The following is a 23,077-nucleotide window of genomic DNA, read 5'->3' on the forward strand; positions in this document are numbered from 1 at the left end:
GAGAGTTGATAATATTTCATTCTCAACTTAGACAAATGGAAGAGAAGAGAAAATTATTTATGTTATTATTTTTGTTTACTTTATTTTTTAATATAGTAATTTTCTGTGTAAAGAAAAGTTTTTTTCTTAAAGTATAACATAGTTATTACACATATGTTTAATTATTTTGCTATGATTCAAGAGTCATGTATTTAGTAATAGATGTTACAATTTCACTTTGCAATTAATGCGTTAGTCACTAACTTTATTTTAATTTCTTTAGCAGAAGGTGTTTAAGGAAATTGGCAAGATCCCTAATTAAATTAAATCTGAAATGAATAATTACTTTTGTCATCTCCCAAAAATATGAAAAATATTACTTTGTCTGAAATGGGTTAGGTTAATCAATAAATAGTGAGTGTACTGCTTTTCCTGCTCGGTCACTCTCTTCACGTCTACCACTGACGTACCCACCACCCCCGTATCTTCGTTCATTTCTTTTCCGCAAAACAATTATTTAAAGTAAAAATAAAAATAAAAGGAAATTCTCACACTTTTTCTCTCACTCTCTCTCTCTCTCTCCTTCCATGGTGGAACACCGCAGACGCAGAGTCGCCGGAAGAAGAATAAGAGAGAAGATCGAAGCGTCGAGGCAAGTCGATCGCCAAAAATAGGGTTTTCTAAATTGCCGACGAAGACAAAGAAAAATGCCGCTCTCGAAGTACCGCGTGCGGAACGAGTACAGCTTGGCGGATCCCGAGCTGTATCGTGCCGCCGACAAAGATGATCCAGAAGCGCTTCTCGAAGCCGTCGCCATGGCCGGTCTCGTTGGACTCTTGCGCCAGCTCGGCGACCTCGCCGAGTCAGTTTCTTCTTATTCCGTTCCTTCTGCATTATTTTTTAATTTCTTTGGTTTCGTAATTCTGATTTTCGGTGGTTGCGTTTAGTTGAAAGAGTGGTGAGTTTGGAAAAGGAAAGCGAAAGATTAAAACAAGTGGGAATGTTTAGGTCTGTGCTGGAGTGAGCTTAATTTGGCAAGGTTGTGTGATTTTGGATTTCGTTTGCTGGCTGGATCGAGGAGCTACTTTGGAAGTGGAAGATAGTATACATGCTTAATTCGGTGGTTTTGTTATGGTTTATTGGTTATTAAATGATTAATTTGTTTAGTTAGTTAGTTAGTTTCAAATTTTACGTCTTCTCCTTTTGAGCTTTGTATGCGTAGAGTTTTGAGAGGGCGAGGGGAAGAAATTGAAAGAAAATTGGGCAGTTATAGTTCGGGGATTGATTTAAACTGTTGAGTTGTGTAAGTGTTGCGGTGACCTTGTGGAGGCGTAGAGCTTGACTTGGTTTGAATTTGTCTGACTTATTGTAGACTCCAAACTTGGATTGATGAAGTTCCTGATCGGTTTTGGCTGTATGAGATTAAATTGAGAAGCGTAGTTATTGGGTTTAAGATAGATTTGACTGTTGAAAAAGTATGTTTGTTCTTTGATGTTTTTGGGAATTTGCTGATATTTTAAAATCGGACGAGTAGAGCAATTTTAGTAGACCATCTATAGCTGAGTAGAGTTACTGAACATGTGTGATTTTTCCTTAAGTGAGTATTGGGTTGGGTATTAAGGCTTAACTTTTTCATATGCCACAAATGGCACGCCTTGGTGTCTTAATCATGTGAATCTGGTTCAAATAGTAATAGATGTCATAGTGACATTCTGATTTCCTTGAGGTTAGTTCTACTTGGCGGAGTTTCGATTGTAATAGGATATCTCAACTTTGAAGTTGTTTCCTGCCTTTTTAGTACTGGAAATTTTGACTGCCCCTAGGTGCCATTAAATTCTCACTATTAAACTATTTCATTTTGGTTAGGTTTGCTGCTGAGATTTTCCATGATTTACATGAAGAAGTAATGGTTACTGCTGCAAGAGGCCATGGTCTTATGGCTCGTGTTAAACAACTTGAGGCTGAAGTTCCTTCACTTGAGAAGGCTTTCTTCTCTCAAACTCATCACTCATCATTCTATACTAACGGAGGTTAGATTTCTCTTTACAGAGTCCTATTAAGTTTAACTTCTCATGATCGTAATTTAAATACTGTTAATCTTGTAAAATGCAGGAATTTTTGTTAAGTTGTAACCTTTTGCTGCTATGGTCCCTTTGCTAATTTAAACATACTTGCATATTGCATTACAGGGATTGATTGGCATCCTAATCTACAGTCTGAACAAAATCTTGTGACTCGTGGAGACTTACCTCGATTTATAATGGATTCATATGAAGAATGTCGGGGCCCTCCAAGACTGTTCCTTCTGGATAAGTATGAGTTGATTCATCAATTATATGATTAGAAAGTAATGCTATAGATTTTTGATTTTTTTTCTTCTGGCTTCTTTAAAGGTTCGATGTAGCTGGGGCTGGGGCATGCCTTAAGCGTTATACTGATCCATCATTCTTTAAAATAGAATCAACTTCTCCTGTAAATGCTACCATAGAAGTTCAGAGAGAGAAGAGAATTCGTAAAATCAAGGTACAAAATTTCAATTCTACCATTTATATACAGTTTTTTTACTGAATAATTGTCTTAAATGTTTGATCTTGATATGTTGTGTATTATTGTTTTGCTGAAATTTTTTAAATTATTTCTGTGCATTATCGTCATTCATACACGTATGAGACTGCATATGATACAAGCAGGTGGACAACTTTTAGCTCTGCCTTTTGTTGTATATACCTGGGTTGCATTTCTCTGTAATTACCATAGCAAATAATTTTATGCAATATAAAATTAAATGCTACAATTTTGTAGAAATAATTTATTTTCTTCACTTCCAGCTGAAGAAAGGAGCAAGGCTGAGGGATGGTGAAGCTCCTAATGTTGTACCATCACATTCAAAGTAAGCCCCAATAATTTTATTGTGATGAATCATTTTTATTATTATGTTTTTTAATGATTGGTGGTTCAATTTAATTTCCATCATTGCAGATTACACCAGCTGCTTCTTGAAGAGCGTATTGAAAATGGTTATAGTAATCCTGCACGTCTAGTGAAGTTGAAAAAAAGACAACTGAATGGACCGGCAGTTGAAGCAGATGTTGGTAAGAGTTACATGGAGAAATTTCTGGAAACTCGTTCACCTGATCAAAAAATGGTTTGTGAAACTTCAATCTTTCCACTGCCTGTGAAATTGACATCAGATGATACTAGTGAGACTGGGATTAAAATTCTTGAAATTAGTAGCATCAGTCCTGTGAAAAGGTCAAAAGGAAATAAAAACACCTATTCATCCCTTGATGAGCAGGACTTAGAACTAAAATCATTTTCAGAAATGAATGGTGGGACTGATGGAGATCCTGTGAAGGTGAAAGAAGAAATCTCATCTGGTGTGACACTTCATATATCTTCTAATAATCGGAAGTTGCTTGATGTAGCACAATTGGCTATTGATGAACGAAGGAAAATAGAAGGCAACTTAGATGGGTACCATTCAGATGACGTGACTAGTGAGGTTGACAATTACATGGATGCTTTAACTACCATGGAATCAGAATTGGATACAGACAACGAGTACAAACCTAAGAATAGATTCTTGAATGTTCAAAAGGAAACAAATACTAAGGATAAAGAAGAACGACAACTACAAGCTCATTTTTCAGATTCTCAATCATTTGGGGAGTCTTCAATGTCTGATGACAGTAGTTCTTTCAAACAAGATAGAAATGAAGAACTTATTAAAGTGCAAGCTAAGTCTTCAGATTCTCAATCAACTGGAACCTCCTCTTCATTAGATGATAATAGTTCACTCAGAAGAGATATAAATGGGCAGCATATAGAACTACAAGCTCACCTCTCAGATTATCGATCTGTTGGAAACTCCTCTACATCAGACAAACATGTTTCTTTCATGAAAAATAGATCCTATTTACCTCAGTCTGATTCATCAAGCACCGTCATTGAAAACACACCAGAACCTTCATTATTCACAAATGCTAAGTATTATGGACCGGTGGTTGCAGATGTGCCATCCAACCAGCTTCCCCAAAATGTTGAGTTCCAACACACAGATTGTAGGAGGTCTGTCATGCATGATGATGCTGCTGTTCATGAAGAAGAGATTTCTGATTCCAGGCAAGCCTGTTCAGATAGGACGACTTCAGGACAGTGGTTGTGTTCAGATACTGGATACACCTCACAAGTGGTCATACCTGCAGGGACTGAATCAGGTGAAACCTCATCTGATCCTGTTGAACTTAAGTTAAGGTTAGATGGTGATGATGCAGACAAAACTCAAGAAGATGATGCAGGCAGAACAGGAGATGATGATGATGATGATGCAGGTAGAACAGGAGATGATGATGCAGACAGAAAAGGGCTTGCAGAATCTATTACTTCCAAACCTGTCTCTCTCTCCCTCATAAAAGATAATGCTTGTCCTATGAATTCTTCTGATAAAACATCAATAGACAACTTGGATGATGATAATCCATGTATTCACTCTGATGATTTGTTACAAGTTTCTAATGATTTGGGATTTGCTCATGGAGATGAATCCAATTCTCATTCTGAAATCAAAATGTTCCAAGCAGGACCTACAGATGAAAACATTTCTGAAATTTTGGCTAATAGAGATATTGATTCACCAGGTGAGGATCCTGTTTGCCTGTCCACCAAAGAATTAAAAGTGAATTCAGGTGCTGTGCTGGCTCCTGAATTTCATGACACAAAAGATCAAGGTTCTACTACAGCAACCCAGCTTAATACAGAGACTGTTGTGAAGGTTCCTTCAATGAGTTGCTTTACTGGGGTTCTTTCCTCTGACTCAATTCAAAACAAAACACAGGAGGAACCAGGCTCAGAAGAAATTGAAGTTTCAAATCCTGATCTGGCATCAGAAGTTGACGAGGTACCGAAGATGGTGCATGATGATGAAACAAACGGATCCACCTGCAGTGTTGATCCAGTTGAAGTTGATAGTCGTTTTAAACATCCATCTTCTGATAATCATGTGATGGTAAATGATCTGGTCACTGAAAATGTTCAGTCAGAAGATCAACGTGTATATTCTGTCCCATGTGTTTATAGTGCTGAAAATGGTGTGGGTGTCATTACTAGTCTAGTTTCCAATCAGACTTCTCCTTCAAGGGGTTCTTCAGATTCAGAAGAGCCTCTGTTGAATACGCATTCTTATAAAATGGACTTGAAATCCAATGAAGTAGAATTGATGCAAAGTGCCATGGACACAAATGCAGAGGCGAATGAGAATCAATTGGCACCTTTGCTAGATTTAACATCATCTGATGTAATAAATTCTGCAACCGGTAATATTGCGAAGTTAGAAGAATCTCTTCCTATTTTTGCAGATTCACAGGAGAGGGAAGTTGACGAGGCAGTTTCCAGAGAATCTACAGAACTAGAGGACCAGAAGATAGTGGATCAACCAGAAATTGCTTCTATGGATGCAAAATTGAACCTGAACAAAATTGTTCCTTGTGATCTTTCTGATTCTGGAACATGTAATATTCAGAAGTTCCAACATAGTGCTTTTGTTGATGATGCTGAAACAGTGCCTGAATTTTCAGGGTTGGATGCCCAGCAGTCAGAATCAATATTTAATGGTCAGCATGATCCACTACAAAATGGCAGAGATAGTTTTTCATCACCTTCGGGGAATCAGTGGGGACCTGAAGCTGATTTAGATCTGTTCTCAAAATCCCAAATTGGTGAACTGGTTGAAGAATATCCACTCAGAGATGAAAGAAACTTTGCCTCTGAGAAATCTCAATATCAGAAGATGCAATATCTATTGGAGCAAGAAAGCAATCATGCTACTTCTGAATATGTGTCAGAAATACACGCAGATGAGCCATCACCATTTTATTCCTTGCCACATTCATCTAGTCAGAATGCTGCAAAACTTGTCATGGATCCATTGATGCCTCTTCTTCCTAGCCACTTTCCCAAGGCAACTCAAAATAATCTTGATGAGATGCCACCTTTGCCTCCTCTACCGCCTATGCAATGGAGAATGGGAAAGGTTCAAAATGCTTCCCTACCTTCACATAGAGAAGAATTAGAAGTAAGTCAGGCTTCAGTCCAGCCAATTAGGCTGGATAAAACATCTCTATTTGGTGTGCCAATTTCTGAGAGAGAGACCTCGTTGTATCAGCATCCATTTTTGCCTGTCATGGCTGTGGAAAGTGATAAGCTCGAACATTCTTCTGGGTTTCCTGTTGGTGTTTCAGGGCATCCTGTTGCTATTCCTTTTCAATTTCCTATCATGGTTAATGAATCAAAAGGTCAATATAATTACCTATTTCTGGAGAGAAACCAAATTCCGAATCCCTTCTTATCCTTACCTGTGGCATCTACAGGCATGTCTCCTCATGGTCTCATTGTTGCTCCTGAGGGAAAAGTGATGCAGAATTCAAACCCATTTGTGCCTGTACCAGCAGCTGCATATGCTGTTTCAGTGCATGATTCCATCCCTACAGAAGAAAGTTCAACTCAACCTCCACATAAGTTAATGTTGGAGACTAGATCCGATGATAAATCACTTCAACAGAGTATGACTAATATGGTATCTATGGACGGGCCTCCAAATGGTCACGCAATTGATTCTGGGGGAGAAATTGTACTGAATTCAAACCCTTGCCCTACAATTCCACCTGCTGAATGTGCTCTTTCTGGACAGGATTTCGTTTCAGCTGAAGAAAAACTGCCTCAGCCTCCAAGTCAATTAATGATGGAGCCTAGTTCAGATGATAAAACACTTAAGCAGTCTGTTACTGATGGGGTACCAATGGACAGTCCTGACATTCACATTGTTGCTTCCGATGGAGAAATGGAACAAAGTTCTAACCCAGAGCCTCCAATTCCACCTGTTGAATGTGCTGTTCCCGGGCCTGGACATGATTCTATCATTTCTGAAGGAAAACTGACTCTACCTCCAAGTCAATTAATGTCAGGGACTAGTTCTGAAGTTCAAACCCTGCAGCAGTCTATGCATAATTTGGAAGGGGAACAAGAATGTTTGCCTATCTCATTCATGTCTGCAAACATGGAAAGTATGGAGCCTAATCAGAGTTTCGCAACCAATGAAGGGGGAATGACAATGTCCTTGGATACATCTGATCATACTTCAGACGTGGAGAGTGAAAGAACTAATGGAAAACCAAAGAGTAAGCTTCTTCGTCCTCGAAATCCTCTAATAGATGCTGTTGCTGCTCATGACAAAAGCAAGGTGAGATATTATCAAGTTTTTATACGACACTGAATATCCTTTTGAGGTCTTCATTCTCTCATAAAACTTTGCCTTTGACTACTGCAGCTTAGGAGGGTTACCGAACGGGTCATGCCTCAAATTGCACCGAAGGTAGATGAAAGAGATTCTCTACTAGAACAGATAAGAACAAAGGTTAGAACTTACTTCATTTATGCTTAGTGTACCCTTTTGTATTGAAAGCATTATTTTTATTTGAAAAAAAAACATTTTGGTTCTCTCAGTCCTTCAACTTGAAGCCTGCTGTGACTACGCGACCTAGCATTCAAGGTCCAAAAACAAATTTGAAGCTTGCAGCCATCTTGGAGAAAGCAAACGCAATTCGCCAGGTCTCTTTTTCATCTGTTTATTTAACTGTAATAGGCGTGTGCTTCTGTCTCGATGGTTTTACTCACTTTTCAGAGTTCACTAATTTGATAGTTGTTTAAATAAATAGGCTTTGGCTGGAAGTGATGAAGATGACGATGCGGATTGGAGCGATTCTTGAATTTACTATTAGAAGTGTTCTCAGCTGGTGGATGTTTTTGACACTCTGGTTCTTTCTTGAGCTTGATTTATATAGTCACGCTCCCTTTTAATGAATAGGAAATCTCCCTGAAATGCAAGATTCTTTATCCTACTCTGTTCATATATGATACTCTGAACTCCATATAGGATATAGCTTTCTTAGTCTTCTTTCTTCACATATATATGCATGAAAAATTGTACTAGCATGTAGATTAGCTTCGATGTCTCAGAGGTGGAACTCACTTCACTGAAGACGACTCAAGTTCAGCGTGCAAGCGCTGTACAAGTCTAGATCCATGCTATCAAGAAATATCCCCATGCCTCCCGTTCACATATAAGCACATGTATATTTGTGTCGTGTCATAATTTTTTTTATATTTAGTCACGAGTATCCAATTTTGTAATTCTGTGATGTAGTTGTGTTTTGTGATAATTGCCCATTTATCATGTAGTTCATCTGTGTCCAGTATAGTAACATATATACGTGAGTAAAATCATTTCAGTGTACAGTCCACTATTACCATTATTCATTGTTCAATCCCTCTTTATGATTACTGTTCTTGTTATATATTAGCAAGTAAATTGGAAAAAATGGAAGAGATAAATTAAAGTGATACTAAAATATGTCATCAGATTGCTTTCGGTATCTTCAATTGGCAATTTCTTCCTGCACCATATCACTGCACCCAATTTCATTGGAAAAGACAAAAATGCCCTTAAAAAATGGGTTACATATAAAAATACATTCTGGATCCCCTTTTTTGGAATGGCTTCTTCTTCCTGTACCCCTATATTTTTCTTCCTGCACCCCCACAATTTTGTAAATCCCAAAACTGGCCTTCACCTTTTTATTTGAAAAAACTGGATCGGAAATTGGGATCCGGCAGTGTGCTACGGATTCATCAATTCGAAAGTGAATTGTGTTGCTTTCTAGATGAGGGGATGTTCTAGAAACAAAATTTGCATAAATTGTTGATTTTCGTTGAATTTAGAAGCCTAATTTTTATTACGGATTGATGGATATGAAATGCTTTATTCAATAATGGATTTCTGTATTTTGCATTTTATTTACTCATCATTCATTAAAGTTATGCAAAGTAAGAGAAAAGGGAAACGCATAAATACAAATATTGTCATGACTCATGATAGTTATAATTGACCTGATGTTCGTTCTAGATGTTCTGAAACAAAGTTCCAGTTTTGGGAACCATATTCCTTCACAAGTTTATTAAGTGTCTCATCTTGGGAGGGTCTCCAATGTCCTCTTCTGCAGCCCTTTTTACTCTCTCACCACTGTTGCTGCTGCTAGCTCTTTCCATATTGCTTCATTCAATACGCAGCTTTAGATCTAATTAAATTCTGCTATTTGAACATTTTTTTAGCATAAAAAAAAAAAGGAAAAGAACACCAAAAACCAACTAAAAAAAAAAGAAAAAAAACATAAAGCTAGAATTAAATAAAAGTGAAATGAGGAGCAGAAAACTTGTTCGGAACCTAGGAAATGTTGGAGCAGAGGGTTGGTTTTCTCTTATTTGAAGTTTTTCTCTTTTATTCATGATTCTCTCAACATGCTTTCACTTGTTTTATTAATTAACTAGTTACTACCGAAAGCACCAGTATGGAAAGGTCCTGGACACGCCAATACGAAATTTTACAAGAAGTGTCAATTCGAAATTTTACTAGATTTCATAATTCGGAATGAAAAAAATAATATAGATTTCCTATTCCATAAAACTATCGACTGTATTGTGGAAAAACTGTGAAGGTTTCTTTGAAAAAGCTGTGACGGTGGTGCTTTGAGTTGGTTTTCTTCTTTGGTAGTGCTTTGAGTTGCGTAGGAGGTGGATTTACAGTGGTGGTGGACGGGGTCGTTTGCACTTTAACATTGTTGTGAGGTAAGAATCGATTTAAGCTTTTTTATCGCATTTTGTTCGAGCTTAGGTAGTGACGGATACCGATATCCGGAAGTCTTCTTTTAACCTTACGGATGTAAGCGTCCGTAAGTCAGTAACATGTTTTGCACCATATCACTGCCTTACGGATATAATTATCCGAAATTTCGTTTTGTATTATGGATTTAAATATCCGTAGTTGTATTTTGAATTATGGGTATCCATATCCGTAGTTGTTTTTTGGATTATGGATATCCATATCCGGAATAGTTGACTATTTTTCGCAAGCTAAGTAAAAAAAAAATTCCAGCATTGTGAATGGATACACAAGACTCATACATGGGAATTTCAGGAGAAATTGATGTGTGAGATGGATTAGATGATGTTGATATGGAGCAGTCAATAACTTACAATGTGTTAGATAATGAAGATATGACACATAAGTGTAGTGAGGCATTTACTACAAATGAGGTAAGGTAAATGTTGGGGTTTTGAATGTTATTGTTTATGAATGATTTTAAAATTTGGCATATGTTATTGTAGGTATTTCGTGACCGAGATGAGCTGTTAGAGTGGGCGAGAAGTGTTGGTTATAGTTATGGGTTTGTTATTGTTATATTAAAGTCGGATACATGGACGGGTCAATGAGAAAGGATGACATTCGTATTATTAGGTTGTGAGAGAGGAGGTAAATACAGGCGGTATAAAAAAGACGTAAATATAAGTAGAACGAGAAGTAGGAAGTGTGAGTGTCCTTTCAGATTGCGAGGCAAACCAGTCAAAGGTGGTCAAGGGTGGATGGTTGAATTAATTTGTGGATCTCACAATCATGATTTGACAGAGACAATGGTAGGTCATCCGTAACCCAATACTTGTGCCTATGGATGGATTTATCCGTAACCCAATATTTGTGCCTATGGATGGATTTATCCGTAACCCAATATTTGTGCCTATGGATAAAAAAATCCGTAAGTCATACAACTGTTTATGGATGGAAAAATCCGTAAGTCATACAACTATTTATAGATGGAAAAATCCGTAACTCATTAACATGTCTATGGATGAAAAAATCCGGAAGTCAATCAGGTGCCTATGGATATCAATATCTGGAACATATAAGTGTTAATAGTTAAAACCAGTACATGAGTTGCGACTGTGTGTTGGGTGCAGATGTGAGGGTTGGGTGCAGGTCTCTAATTCACATTCATCACTTGACCTAATCTAAAATTCATTAAGGACACTTTTGTCTTTTCAAATCTAAGATCGGATGCTAGTTTGAATTGATCAGGTGCAAGAAGAATGTGCCTCTGGATTTTCTTATTCAGAATGACTTTTGATTTTTGTTTTTGGATTTTTATTTCCAAAACACAAAAATATTAGGAAGAATTTGCTTTTCAATTTGCACTTTGCGAAGTTGATGAACATCGCATCTGTAAGTAGTGCTAAGCTAGCAAATGATTTGGAGTATTCATGAAGACATTCTGTGTAGAGTTTCTTAGTGATGGAGATCAAGCCCAAGAGGACATGGAGGCCAATCAACAAGATCAAGAGGAGGTGGAGGCACAAATAGAAGACGCCCATGGAGGTCAAAGTCCACCTCAAAGGATTACAAGAAGCATGTTCAAAGCTTTGGGAGCTAGAGGACATTTATTTTCTCTTTTTATAATTTCTTTAGTTGAAGGTGCTTAGAGGGAAACATTAGAAACCTCTTTTGTTTTAGCATCTTTTAGTCTTTAGTTAGGAGTCTTAGGGGGTGTGTGTTAGTAGATAGGTGTAGGAGTAGAAAAGGAGGTGCCAAAGTGAAGGAAGAGGTCACACCTTCCTCATGCTTTGTTTTAGGCGCAAATTCTAGAAGCTTTTTGGGAGGGAGTTTTTTTGAATTTGTGTAGCTTATATTTCAGCACCTTAGGCTATAAATAGAGGTGCTCTCTTTGTATTTTTCAGATTGGAATTAATCTAAGAAAACTCTACTCAAATTTTGAGTGACCTTTGGAGAGCTTTTGGAGCCTTCTTCTCTAGTCTTATCTTGATGGATCAATGGAGTCCTCAAGTGGCGGCATCACTCTCATCTAGGAGCATTCCACACTTCTAGTGGCGAGATCATCCATCGTCCTTCCATCTTCATGAGCATTCTCTTCTCCTTCCTTTCTTCTTCTTCAATTGTTCATGTTGCTTTGTGTTCTTGAATTTTTCAGTTTCGGTTTTTCTATTTTTTCCAGCACTATGTTCTGTTTCTGTTTTTAATTTCTGTTTTGGTTCGGTTCATTTGATCATTTGTTCAATTCTGTTCGGTCAATTCCAGTTTTAATCTCTTTGTTGATTCAATTTGACAATATTTGGTTCATCCAAATGAGTTTGGGATTTGGTACTAGTTATTGGTGAGTTCTTGTCTTAGAACAATGATCCAACTCTAAGAAAAGTGCCTCTATATTTTCCAGCTCAAGGTGATTCCTAAAAATGTCAAAAATCTTGTTCTATGTGGCTATTGGAATCACATCACTTAGACTCGTTGAATACTTTTTAAAAAAAATTTAATATAACATTAATTATTTTTTACTAATTATATCTTTTATATATATATATATATATATATATATATAGGTATATATATATGTATATATATATGTATATATATATATATATATGTATATATATGTATATATATATATATGTGTATGTATATTTATGTATGTATATAGTTAGTATATGTAGTGATTTAATAATGGAAACGAGCAAAATAAGAACCTTCAAATAGAAAATTTATCGTGAAAAGTTTTGATGAAAGATAAAAAAAAGGATAGAAGAGAGTACCGTTTTTGGCGTCCAGATGTTTCGGATTTGAGAGATTATTAATTTAGTTTTTGAGAACGAAACGGTCACGTGTAAAAAATTTATTGATGTTTTCTTTATAGTTATTAAAATTTAGCTGCAGAAATGCTTCCTCTATTTCTAATCAAATTAAAAAAATTGATTTGATAATATATTGATATTTAATAGATTTGTTTATTACATAAATTGCAGATAAAATCTCAAATCTAATTGAAATGATGGGTGGAAATACAATTTTGTAAGGGAGGCACTGATAACAATAAATTAAGCCCAATCTGCTACATGGTTGGAAGTGAAGGTAAGTTGAACCTAAATATAAAAACCAATAAAATAATTATACTAACAATTTTTTCAAATTCCAAGCACCGCATCATGAAGTTATTATTCTCTCGGACTTTGGGTTGTTAACCCTTTATCTTAAGAAAAATCTCTTTTTATTTATTAAAATTAAAATAGTTTTTAAATTATTTTAGTTTTCTAGTTTCAGTTTTAAAACTATATTTTTTCTTTATTGTCACATCTTCTCTAACCCTACTATCGTAAAAATAGTTTTGAAAATTGATTGTTAAAATAATTTTTTATCCTCAAAAAATATATTACTAGAAAATTATTAAATGAAAATTAATTTTAAAATAAAAAATATACATTTATTATATTGACGAAATTAAAATTAGATAGTATTTTATAGACTAAAAATTTATCGATATCTAAATTAATTTCAAAATTTATAAACTAGCTTTTAAATTGATATTTGTGATATTCTAGGACTGTTCGATATTTAGGACTGTTCGATATTAAGGAGACCTATGACTTATTGATTACGATTAAAGGTGTGGATCGAGAAACAATGACGAATGGCATGGGGGCACGGAAGTTGAGCGGCCAAAATATTTCCAAAATAGAAAAAATATATCTACCCGGATCTCGCCTAAAAAAGTGGAAATACAAAAACGTGATTTTTTTTTCTATTTAACATAATAATAACAAAGAAAAATGACTAAATCAACAACAACAAAAAAGAAGAAGGGGGAAAGTAGTTTTTAACCAACATCTTGATTAGTTAACGAAGAAAAATGAAGGTTTTTTCGAACTCAAGGGAACTATCTACAAATGAGAGAACTGAAGAAGAAAAAAGGATAAAAAAATTATTTTGTGTTGGCTCAAGGGAAAACTTTAACTCTTCAACAAATCTAAAACCTAAAAAAGCCTTTTGAGCCAAAACAAACTGGTGGCCACTGTGGGTGTGGGGCAGGTAAAAACTGTTCCTACACCAACATTACACTGAAAATAGGATTTAAAGAAAAAATGATGACACTATGTCGAACCTTAAACCAAATGCGGCAACAAAAATGAAGAATGAAGTTGCATCAGTTCAGCAACTTATGGAGACTGTACTGGACTAGACTTCAGACATCGGCACAGGTCGGCTCGGTGGTCTGGTTGAGATAGTGGGTCACGTAAGTGGGCCTAGAGATGCCTGTGTTGAAACCCGTATATATATATATATATAAGGCCTAATCAGCGAGAGAGTGCATGTGCTAGGGTCTTCAGGGAAAGCTGGTACATGAGTTGGTACCCTGACGGCCATGCTGTTAAGATTGTGCACTCCGAAGAGGAAGATTTTGTGCGGTTGTTGTGCTAAGATTATGTAACAATGTAACAAAATGTCCTCCCTGCAAACCTAATTTCACTAGAGATAAGCTTTGGTGAGAGAGGGGTTGTTACAATGAGGTAACCTAAAAGTAGTCTATAAAAGGGAGTTGAGATCCCTGGTAAAGGTATACCGTTTCTAAGACTGAAACTAGTATCTTATTTACTCATTGTTTCTATAAGCCCTGAACTGACTTGATTGTTGAAGTGCAATCAACAGGTAGGGTCCCCTCTGTTTCAACGGAGCCGCCTTCCAACATCCAAGGGAAGCACATAATCCACTAGAAATAGGAGGAGCCAGCGCTTGCCTTTGAAGTCAACCGGCGACCAGATCAACCATATGGAACAGAGACCATGCAGGAGCTTCAACGAGATACTATAGAGGCCGAGACCAGATGAAGGATTTCGAGTGGTGCAAGATCATATACAAGAAGAAGCTAGCGTTGCCCAAGAACACATGCACCTAGAATTACAAGAAAAGCATGAGCACCGACAAAAGGAAGCCCATGAGGAACAAATGAAGCTCATGGACGATGTATAAATGACCTAAAAATTGATGGAGGATGTAGTTAAAACCCACAAAGAAATACTGAAGGAGAACGAAGCTTTGAGGAAGACGATTATTGTTCTCGCCAGTTGACTTGGTTGCCGGTTGACTGGAACGGCAGCCTCAGGCCCGCCTGTCTCCTCCTGCAGTCGAACTTCCTTGGTAGAAGAACACTTCACTTGTAAAGACAAAATGGCGCCCTTACGTTCGTTTGCACTCCAACGCTCAAGTCAGTAAGGGCTAAAGAAACAATAATGTGTGTAAAGCAGTTTCAGTCTTAGAAACGGCATACCTTGCTAGTGTTCTTATCACCCTCTTTATAGGTTGTATCTAGGGTTACTTCTGTGATGCTCCCACGTCTCTTAGTGGGCTTAGGGTTCCTACGAGAATGTCCTTGCGCCGCTATCACACAATCTTAGCGTAATTTGGCGCATAGGACTTCCCTTTTCTAGAGTGCATAAACCTAACAGCGTAGCCGCCAAGGTACCTACTCACGTACCAGCGGTACGGCATCATCTGTTCTGTGGGTGCCCTAAGTATCCACGTGCCATGCATGCAGTCTTTCCCTGGAAACCCTAATCCTAACGGGCCTTAGCGCCTCCAAGGAACACTTGCTTGTGCCGTACCCGAATGTACCACACACACCCCCATGCATGATCCTCTTGTGACTTAGGTCTTTTTCTGGTATCTGGGTGTTAACTTTATGTTAACTCATACTGTTTGTGGGACCCAGCTTACATGGCCCACCTTTACTATCAGACCACCGATGTCCGATGTCTTTCTCTCAGGCCGATGACCGAGGTCTGGCATGTACAATTATGTTAGAATTAATGGGCTAAAACAATAGGGGTGAATTGTTTTTGAAAAATTTTCGCAAGTACAAAAGGTAGAGTGAAAGACAATGAAGAATTAATCAATGGAAAATTTGTCCAGCCAAATATAAAACTGATTTTAAGCTTGATGTAGAAAATCAATCAGTTCTGTTTACGAAACAGTCGGTTGTTTTTATCAGTAGTTTTATCGAAATAGATTTAAAGCAATTTAAAGAGTGTAAGGATAGAGAGATTCACACATAATATTTATACTGCTTCACTCAACACTTGAGCTACATCCAGTCCTCAGAAACCATTGAGAATTCACTATGTAATCAATCATAGATTACAAACAACACATCCACAAAGAGGTGACCTTGAAAACCACAAGACCCACTCACCCTCTTTCCAACCACAGACCTCTAGTCAGAACACCCTCTGACTTTATAGGATTTCACACACACCAAGAGTGATGATCTTGAACCACTCAAGAACACACACACCAAGAGTGATGATCTTGAACCACTCAAGAACACACACCACTCATTGGCAAACACCACACCACTCCAAGAATGTTGATCTTGATTCCCTCAAGAATACACAACACTTCTTGGCAACACCAGTACAAAAATACAATTATTAAGAAGGAAAGGAATAGAATACACCTTGGTAAATCACAATATCAAAGATCAGAATACAAGACTCAATCATATTCCACACATTTGAGATGATCCAAAAGCTCTTTGAAAACTTGAAAACTCTCTTTGATTGATCTCTCTCACTTAGTTAATGCACAAGAGCGTAAAACCACCTTTTTATCTTTCAATCAAATGATTAAAACAGTTACAACAAAAGCCCAAAAGCAGTTGGAATAATTTAAAACAGAACAACTACTTAACAAAATTTTGTTAAGGTTTTTAGCAAAACAATCAGTTGATTTTTCAAAATAAGCGATTGATTTTTATTTGACAGCATTAAAATCCACTAAGTGTCAAATAACCTGTTGTTTCGAAATTTCAACCTGTTGAAATTTGTTTCACAGCAAAGGCAAAGACAAAGCTTTCCCAAATCATTTAAAAACCTCTAAGTGTCAAACAACCTTTTGTTTCGAAATTTCAATCTGTTAAAATTTGTTTCACAGCAAAGGCAAAGACAAAGCTTTTCCAAATCATTTTAAAAACCACTAAGTGTCAAACAACCTGTTGTTTCGAAATTTCAACCTGTTAAAATTTGTTTAACAGCAAAGGCAAAAGACAAAGCTTTTCCAAATCATTTTAAAAACCACTAAGTGTCAAAGAACTTGTTGTTTCGAAATTTCAACCTGTTAAAATTTTTTTGACAGCAAAGGTAAAGACAAAGATTTTTCAAATCATTTTAAAATCTAGTAAGTGTCAAAACAACCTGTTGATTTGAAATTTCAACTTGTTGAAATTTCACTTCCTTTTAGAAAATCCATCTTTTCAAAATGTTAAAGATTCAATTGAGCTTGGATCAACTTAAGGAGTGAGTTAACAAGTTTCAAACAACTACACGCACACACAACAACAACAAGGTCTTCAAGCTTTCCACTTGGATTTGGAGACATCAAAACATCTTGTTCAACAATCTCCCCCTATTTGATGAAGACAAATCCTTGGTTTGCTTGTGATGTGCTTGTGATGTTCTGTTTGAATTTGTTAGTACCTGCAAAACATAATTTGTGCATGTACCAGAAGTAATCATATCCATATATCATTAGCACCACATAACCAGTTTTCACTAGGTGATTCTTATAAGGAAAACTAGCAAAATTAGTGTGAAAACATGGTGCAAAATTAGAGTTATGCAGCAGCTAACTAAATAATATAAACCCAGTTTTAAAACAGATATGTAACAGAGATATAGCAGCATACAAACCATATAATTCTCTCCCTATTTGTCTTCTCAAATAGAATAGAAGAAGGGGTAAAACCAGAATACCAGTGTGTGTAGCAACACCATTGCAACAACAAACCTGTGATACCATATCAAAATTACAACAAAAATCTATGGTGTATCAGAGTTATGACAGCAACAGAATCAAAGTACCATAGACCCCAGAAATTTCAGTAAGGAGACAACAATTTCTCCCCCTATCTTTTCTTCATCCAACAATACCCATTAATGGAGTACTTCAAAAGGTTAATCTTCAAGTTGGTCAAATGATTGCTCAAGAGGTGGATTTGGTAGAAATATTCTCTCTTCTGTTAAGAGCAAACCTTCCAGACGTTCGAAAGATACATTCACAAATATTCATCAACCCCATGACCACCAATGTGGTTGCCATTCATAAAAAGCTTTGAATTTAAAGGAAAACAAAGAATACATCTTTTTATTATCTGATTTAGAGGCATAGTAAATGAATTTTTGACCCACAATGGGTTTTAAAAGAAAAGAAACAGTTGTAATCATGCATAAGAATTCATAACAGTTTTATTCAAATGTGCTAGAGGTAAAACAATCGGTTGTTTCGTGAAAACAATCGGTTGTTTTTCTGAGACAACAAGAAAATGTTATTTTTCAAAGCTAATCATCTTTCAAAGTGATGAGAAATGCATAATGAAATACATTCATACCTTTGCATAACCTCAATATTTTTACCAGTCTCAATTTTCTATATGTTCAACAATAATAAAATAAGTATAATGTGGCAGAAATTGTAATATATTAAAATAGAGAGCACAATATAAGTAAACAAATACCAAATTATTTCTTCTTCTTGACAAAGACATAGCACCACCAGTGTGCGGAGTAATTTGTCTCTTCCTTATATCTCTATTTCTATTACACATGTTATACTTCAAGAATCAAAGCATAAAAAAAAACATATAGATTATTCATAATTATATGAGGAAGAAAATAAAAAAAAATGAAAAAATATTCATAAATAAAAATAAAATTAAACAATTGACAAATGAAATTGTTTCAAACATGAATAAGTTCGCTAGATATCAGAGAAAAACCACACAACACTAGAGTATCTTATACAAGTTTCTTCAAATGGGATATTAATAAGGTTAAAATTACTCATTTGAACTTTACAAGTACAAAACCTTTTTTTAATTTCTGTACAGCTATTTCTAATTCGTAAGGAGACTAAAAAGAATTAAAATGATACTTGTAGAGACTAAATTGGATTAAAAAGGATATCTATAGTAACTAAATGGAAACATTGTTAAGTATAGAGACTAAAAGTTGTAACTACATGGAAAAATTGAGTAATTAAACCTATTAATAGTTATGTATGGCTGTTCTAACTTACCTAAGAATATGAAATTTCAACAAAATAAATAAGTTCCATACATATTGCATGGAAAAAAATATGATCCCTTGAAAGATTTTAGCTCTTAAAGTTCTCATAAAATACCTCTTTTAATTAGACTAAATTCCACAGCTTTACAGAGGCCTGGAGTTTTCTCAAGACTAATCGTGTAACATGTCGATGATGTACATCTGGGTCCTCAAAATCTTCTGCCTGCAAAATAAGTAAGGTGCTATAGTCAACATGGAATTGCTGGCAAACAGTCAAACTTGTTCGTTGCAAATCAGAATAAAATATCCGATGACAAGAACTGGCCAAATGGACATTAAATGGATGGAGGGAAGGAATACAGATCATAAATATAATTGCTTACCCATTCCATAATCGTACCATCTCTAGAAACTTTTGTCGGAGGAAGCTTAGACTGATACTCGGTGATGATTGCATCATTGTCTTCCCAGAACCTGTTTTTCAGATATTTAGTGACCAAGACAAAAATAGGACAATATGAAACTAGCATTGGTTTGAATATTAAGATCATGCTCACCTCAGAAGCAGCAATCATTATAGAGAAAACTTATTTTATGATTGAAATGTCCATGGTTGATGAGTAGCTCACACTAGCAGGCTTTCGGTCTGGGACAGTGAACATGTGCTCTGGTGAAGTTGATGGGTTAGTTTGTAATAATCCACCACGACCTTCAATCAACCAATCCAACAAAAATGATGTACATTCTTCCAAACAAAGGGTATGCTTTATTTTTAAGAAAATCCTAATAAAAAAAAAAGAAAATTCAGCCATCACTTACCTAGTAATCGATACACTCACAAGATACTCACAAAACAGATATACAATGTATGAATATAGCATTTACAAATAAAAATATAACTATATGTCCCATGATAAAATATTAGATTCCCCATCCCTTTGGTATGCGTGTCTAATACTCTAATACTAGTCTATATTTATAACCTCAAAGGTATTTTGGTAACAATGGCTGTAAACAAGTGCCATCCTTAAATGAAACTTGAAATCTATAATTAAAGTTTTTGGTTGTGGTTTGAAAATCCATTTGAAAAGAGTATGTTGCTCCCTAGAATTATTAAATATCATAGATGAACAAGGCAATATTTGGATTGATATCAATTTTGAAACTGTATTGAGTTCATAAAACATAATAACCAAAAATAGATCAACTGGTCATATATCGTAACATGAAGATGAATAACATCTTTCAATATTTCAGGTCCAACACATCCTTAAGCCATGAAAATAGACACAGATAATTGCATGCATGAAACATGCAGCTATACTAGTATATCAGTTCATCATCAATAATTTCAATAACTATCTAAAATTAATCCCCCTAAACAACTCTTTTCACAAGATCAGTTTTTAGTCAATACTTTAAATCAAGGATTAGATAATTTTCTGAAAAATCAGAACTTACTTTGTCCATTGTATAAGTATAATGCTCCCATAAATGGACAGAAAGCCAAGCTCCACCCATAGGCCATAAAGCCCAAACAGCCTCACCTCTATCTGGTGATGTTTTACCCCATATGTCAGAAACTTGATGTGCAACCCTACCATTTGTTTCATAGTTCACCTGTATGCAAAAGATCAGAGCACAATAAGGTTAGAGCATATAAAATTCATGACATAGTGTGGAAATGGTAATACGGTAGACTATATGTTCTTGTCTTTTTGCTTTGTTATACAGGATAAAATGTTACTGATAGCAGAAAGGATGGATCTCTTTCTTAAGTATAATGCCAAGAATAATATGAAAGAAAGAGGGAAAAGAACAAAATACCTTTGCAGTTTTTTTACCATTGGCTGACAAAGACGAAATGAAATCAAATAAGGGCTCTTGACACTCATGTAGGTTGCTAGAAAGGGCTCTTGACACTCATTTGCCACCTGAGTTCCAGGACGTGAACAAGAGATCAGCAGATATCGACCATATTGAAATAAAAGCTCAACAAAGGAAGGATCCTCGTCAGTTTGAAAAGATTTGACTCTTGCTGAAGTTGGAATTGTGTCAGTTTCCTTTTGAGAGATAGTGGAAAGAAATAAGTGAAATATATTTCTGAGATCTCTTACAAATGTGATTACAGTCTCTATTTATAGACTGTTTTACAACCTAATTAAAGAAAGAAATAATAGGCAATGAAAGTCAGAAATAATGAGTGTTTAAAGCTGTACAAATCAAATAAAATAAAATCACTAACAAATCTGTCCTAATAAATATAAAATAGAATCTGCACTTAATTATAACATAATTCTCCTGATTATGCAACACTCCCCCTCAAGTTGGTGAATGTATATCTATCATTCCCAACTTGCAAGTAAGATCTTCGAATTGTTTTGCGGGAAGTCCCTTAGTAAACATATCTGCCAATTGGAGTCTTGAAGGGATGTACTCAGTGGCTATAAGACCATCATCCAACTTCTCTTTAATAAAGTGTCGGTCTATCTCTACGTGCTTTGTTCGATCATGTTGAACCGGATTGTGTGCAATACTGATAGCGGACTTATTATCACATGCCAAACCCATAGGAGCTTCATATTTTATTTTTAGGTCATCAAGTATGATCTTCATCCATAAGAGTTCACACACCCCTTGAGCCATGGCTCTAAATTCTGCCTCTGCACTTGATCTTGCAACTACATTTTGCTTCTTGCTCCTCCATGTCACCAGATTTCCACCCAAGAACATGCAGTAGCCTGTGGTGGATCTCCTATCAACAATCGATCCTGCATAGTCAGCATCAGTATATACTTTCATGGATAAGTTTTCCCCCTTTTTGAATAGCAATCCTTTTCCTGGAGAGGCTTTTAAGTACTGAATAATTTTATCTACTGCCTGCAAGTGTCTTTCTCTTGGATCATGCATAAATTGACTAACCACACTAACTGCATAGGCTATATCTGGCCTAGTGTGTGAGAGATAAATGAGTTTTCCCACAAGTCTTTGATATTGTGTCTTCTCCACTTTTGGGTTTTCCTCATCATTCCCAATCCTATGATTTTGCTCTATTGGCACTCCAGTGGGCTTACAACCCAACTTACCAATCTCTTTGAGAAGATCAAGGATGTATTTCCTTTGAGAAATAAAGATGCTCTGTCTCGAGTAAGCAACCTCTATCCCAAGGAAGTACTTCAGCTTCCCAAGATCCTTCATTTCAAATTGAGCAGCTAGTCTCTCCCTCAAATTTTGTTTTTCAATCTCATCATCACCTGTAATAATCATATCATCTACATAGACCAAAAGTAGAGTGAGTTTACCATTCTGAGAATGTTTTATAAACAGAGTATGGTCACCTTGGCTTTGTCGGTACCCCAAAGATACCATAGCTTGAGTAAACCTTCCAAACCAAGCACGAGGTGATTGTTTAAGACCATATAGGGCCTTCTTAAGTCTGCACGCCTTATTCCCTTCATTAACAATACCATACCCAGGTGGAATCTCCATGTATACTTCTTCCTCCAAGCTTCCATGCAAGAAGGCATTTTTAACATCAAATTGATGCATTGCCCAACCAAAGTGTGCTGCCAGGGAGAGAATAATTCTAACGGTATTCATTTTTGCCACTGGAGCAAAAGTCTCCTCATAATCGATCCCATAGGTTTGAGTGTACCCTTTTGCAACCAACCTTGCTTTATACCGATCCAGTGTGCCATCAGACTTATACTTAACTGTGTATATCCACCTACAACCCACTGCTTTCTTATCTTTTGGTCTCTCTACAATCTCCCAAGTCTCATTCCTTTCTAACGCGCTCATTTCTTCATTCATGGCTCGAATCCAGTTCTCATCTTTTAAGGCTTCTTGTACCGATGTAGGGATTTTGATAGAATCAATAGCTGAAAGAAAACTCTGGTGCTGCATAGAAAGTTTTTCTGTAGACACAAATTGGGATATAGGATATTTGGCACAAGATCTTTTTTCTTTTCTCAAGGCAATAGGTAAATCATTTAGGTTAGGTTCAAAAGCAGTATTTAAGGTGTCCTCAAGAGTCTCACTGGTATGAGTTCTTACCTCCGGTTCAGACAATTGAAGTTGCTGTTCGACCAGGACGGGTTCTTGTTGCCTTCGTTGATATTGTTTTCCAAAATATTTGTCTTCATTATTCTTCTCTGGTAATGATGTTGGTGCAGGGTCTTTGTCATCCTCCCTAAGAACGAAATCCTGCAACAAAGGAAAAGGTGGCAACTCAAGGTCCTCAGCTTCTTGAATACTCTCCCCCTGAAGCTGAGAACTAGGAAAGAAAGACTCTGTTTCATGGAATGTGACATCTTTG

The 23,077-nt window shown here is 36.2% G+C and overlaps 1 protein-coding gene and 1 pseudogene across 2 annotated transcripts; one reads left to right on the forward strand and one right to left on the reverse strand.

Moving 5' to 3' along the window:
• The first annotated feature begins 417 nt into the window (after positions 1-417).
• On the forward strand, positions 418-8,285 carry LOC137812779 (uncharacterized). The gene is made up of 9 exons (XM_068614979.1): positions 418-841; positions 1,846-2,009; positions 2,169-2,292; positions 2,373-2,502; positions 2,808-2,869; positions 2,959-7,213; positions 7,301-7,387; positions 7,477-7,581; positions 7,689-8,285. Exons 1-9 carry the CDS (start codon positions 687-689, stop codon positions 7,737-7,739), a joined length of 5,133 nt encoding a protein of 1,710 aa, XP_068471080.1. The 5' UTR covers positions 418-686; the 3' UTR covers positions 7,740-8,285.
• Positions 8,286-15,755: 7,470 nt separating this feature from the next.
• Positions 15,756-22,248, reverse strand: LOC137814351 (alpha-L-fucosidase 2-like; annotated as a pseudogene). The gene is made up of 7 exons (XR_016516153.1): positions 22,176-22,248; positions 20,587-20,893; positions 20,221-20,379; positions 19,317-19,542; positions 19,143-19,233; positions 18,875-18,982; positions 15,756-17,172 (listed from the first exon to the last, which is right to left on the reverse strand). The product of XR_016516153.1 is annotated as an alpha-L-fucosidase 2-like (transcript).
• Positions 22,249-23,077: the final 829 nt, after the last annotated feature.

Source organism: Phaseolus vulgaris, chromosome 10 (assembly GCF_051622355.1).
Source record: "Phaseolus vulgaris cultivar YP4 chromosome 10, ASM5162235v1, whole genome shotgun sequence".
Lineage (NCBI taxonomy): Eukaryota > Viridiplantae > Streptophyta > Magnoliopsida > Fabales > Fabaceae > Phaseolus > Phaseolus vulgaris.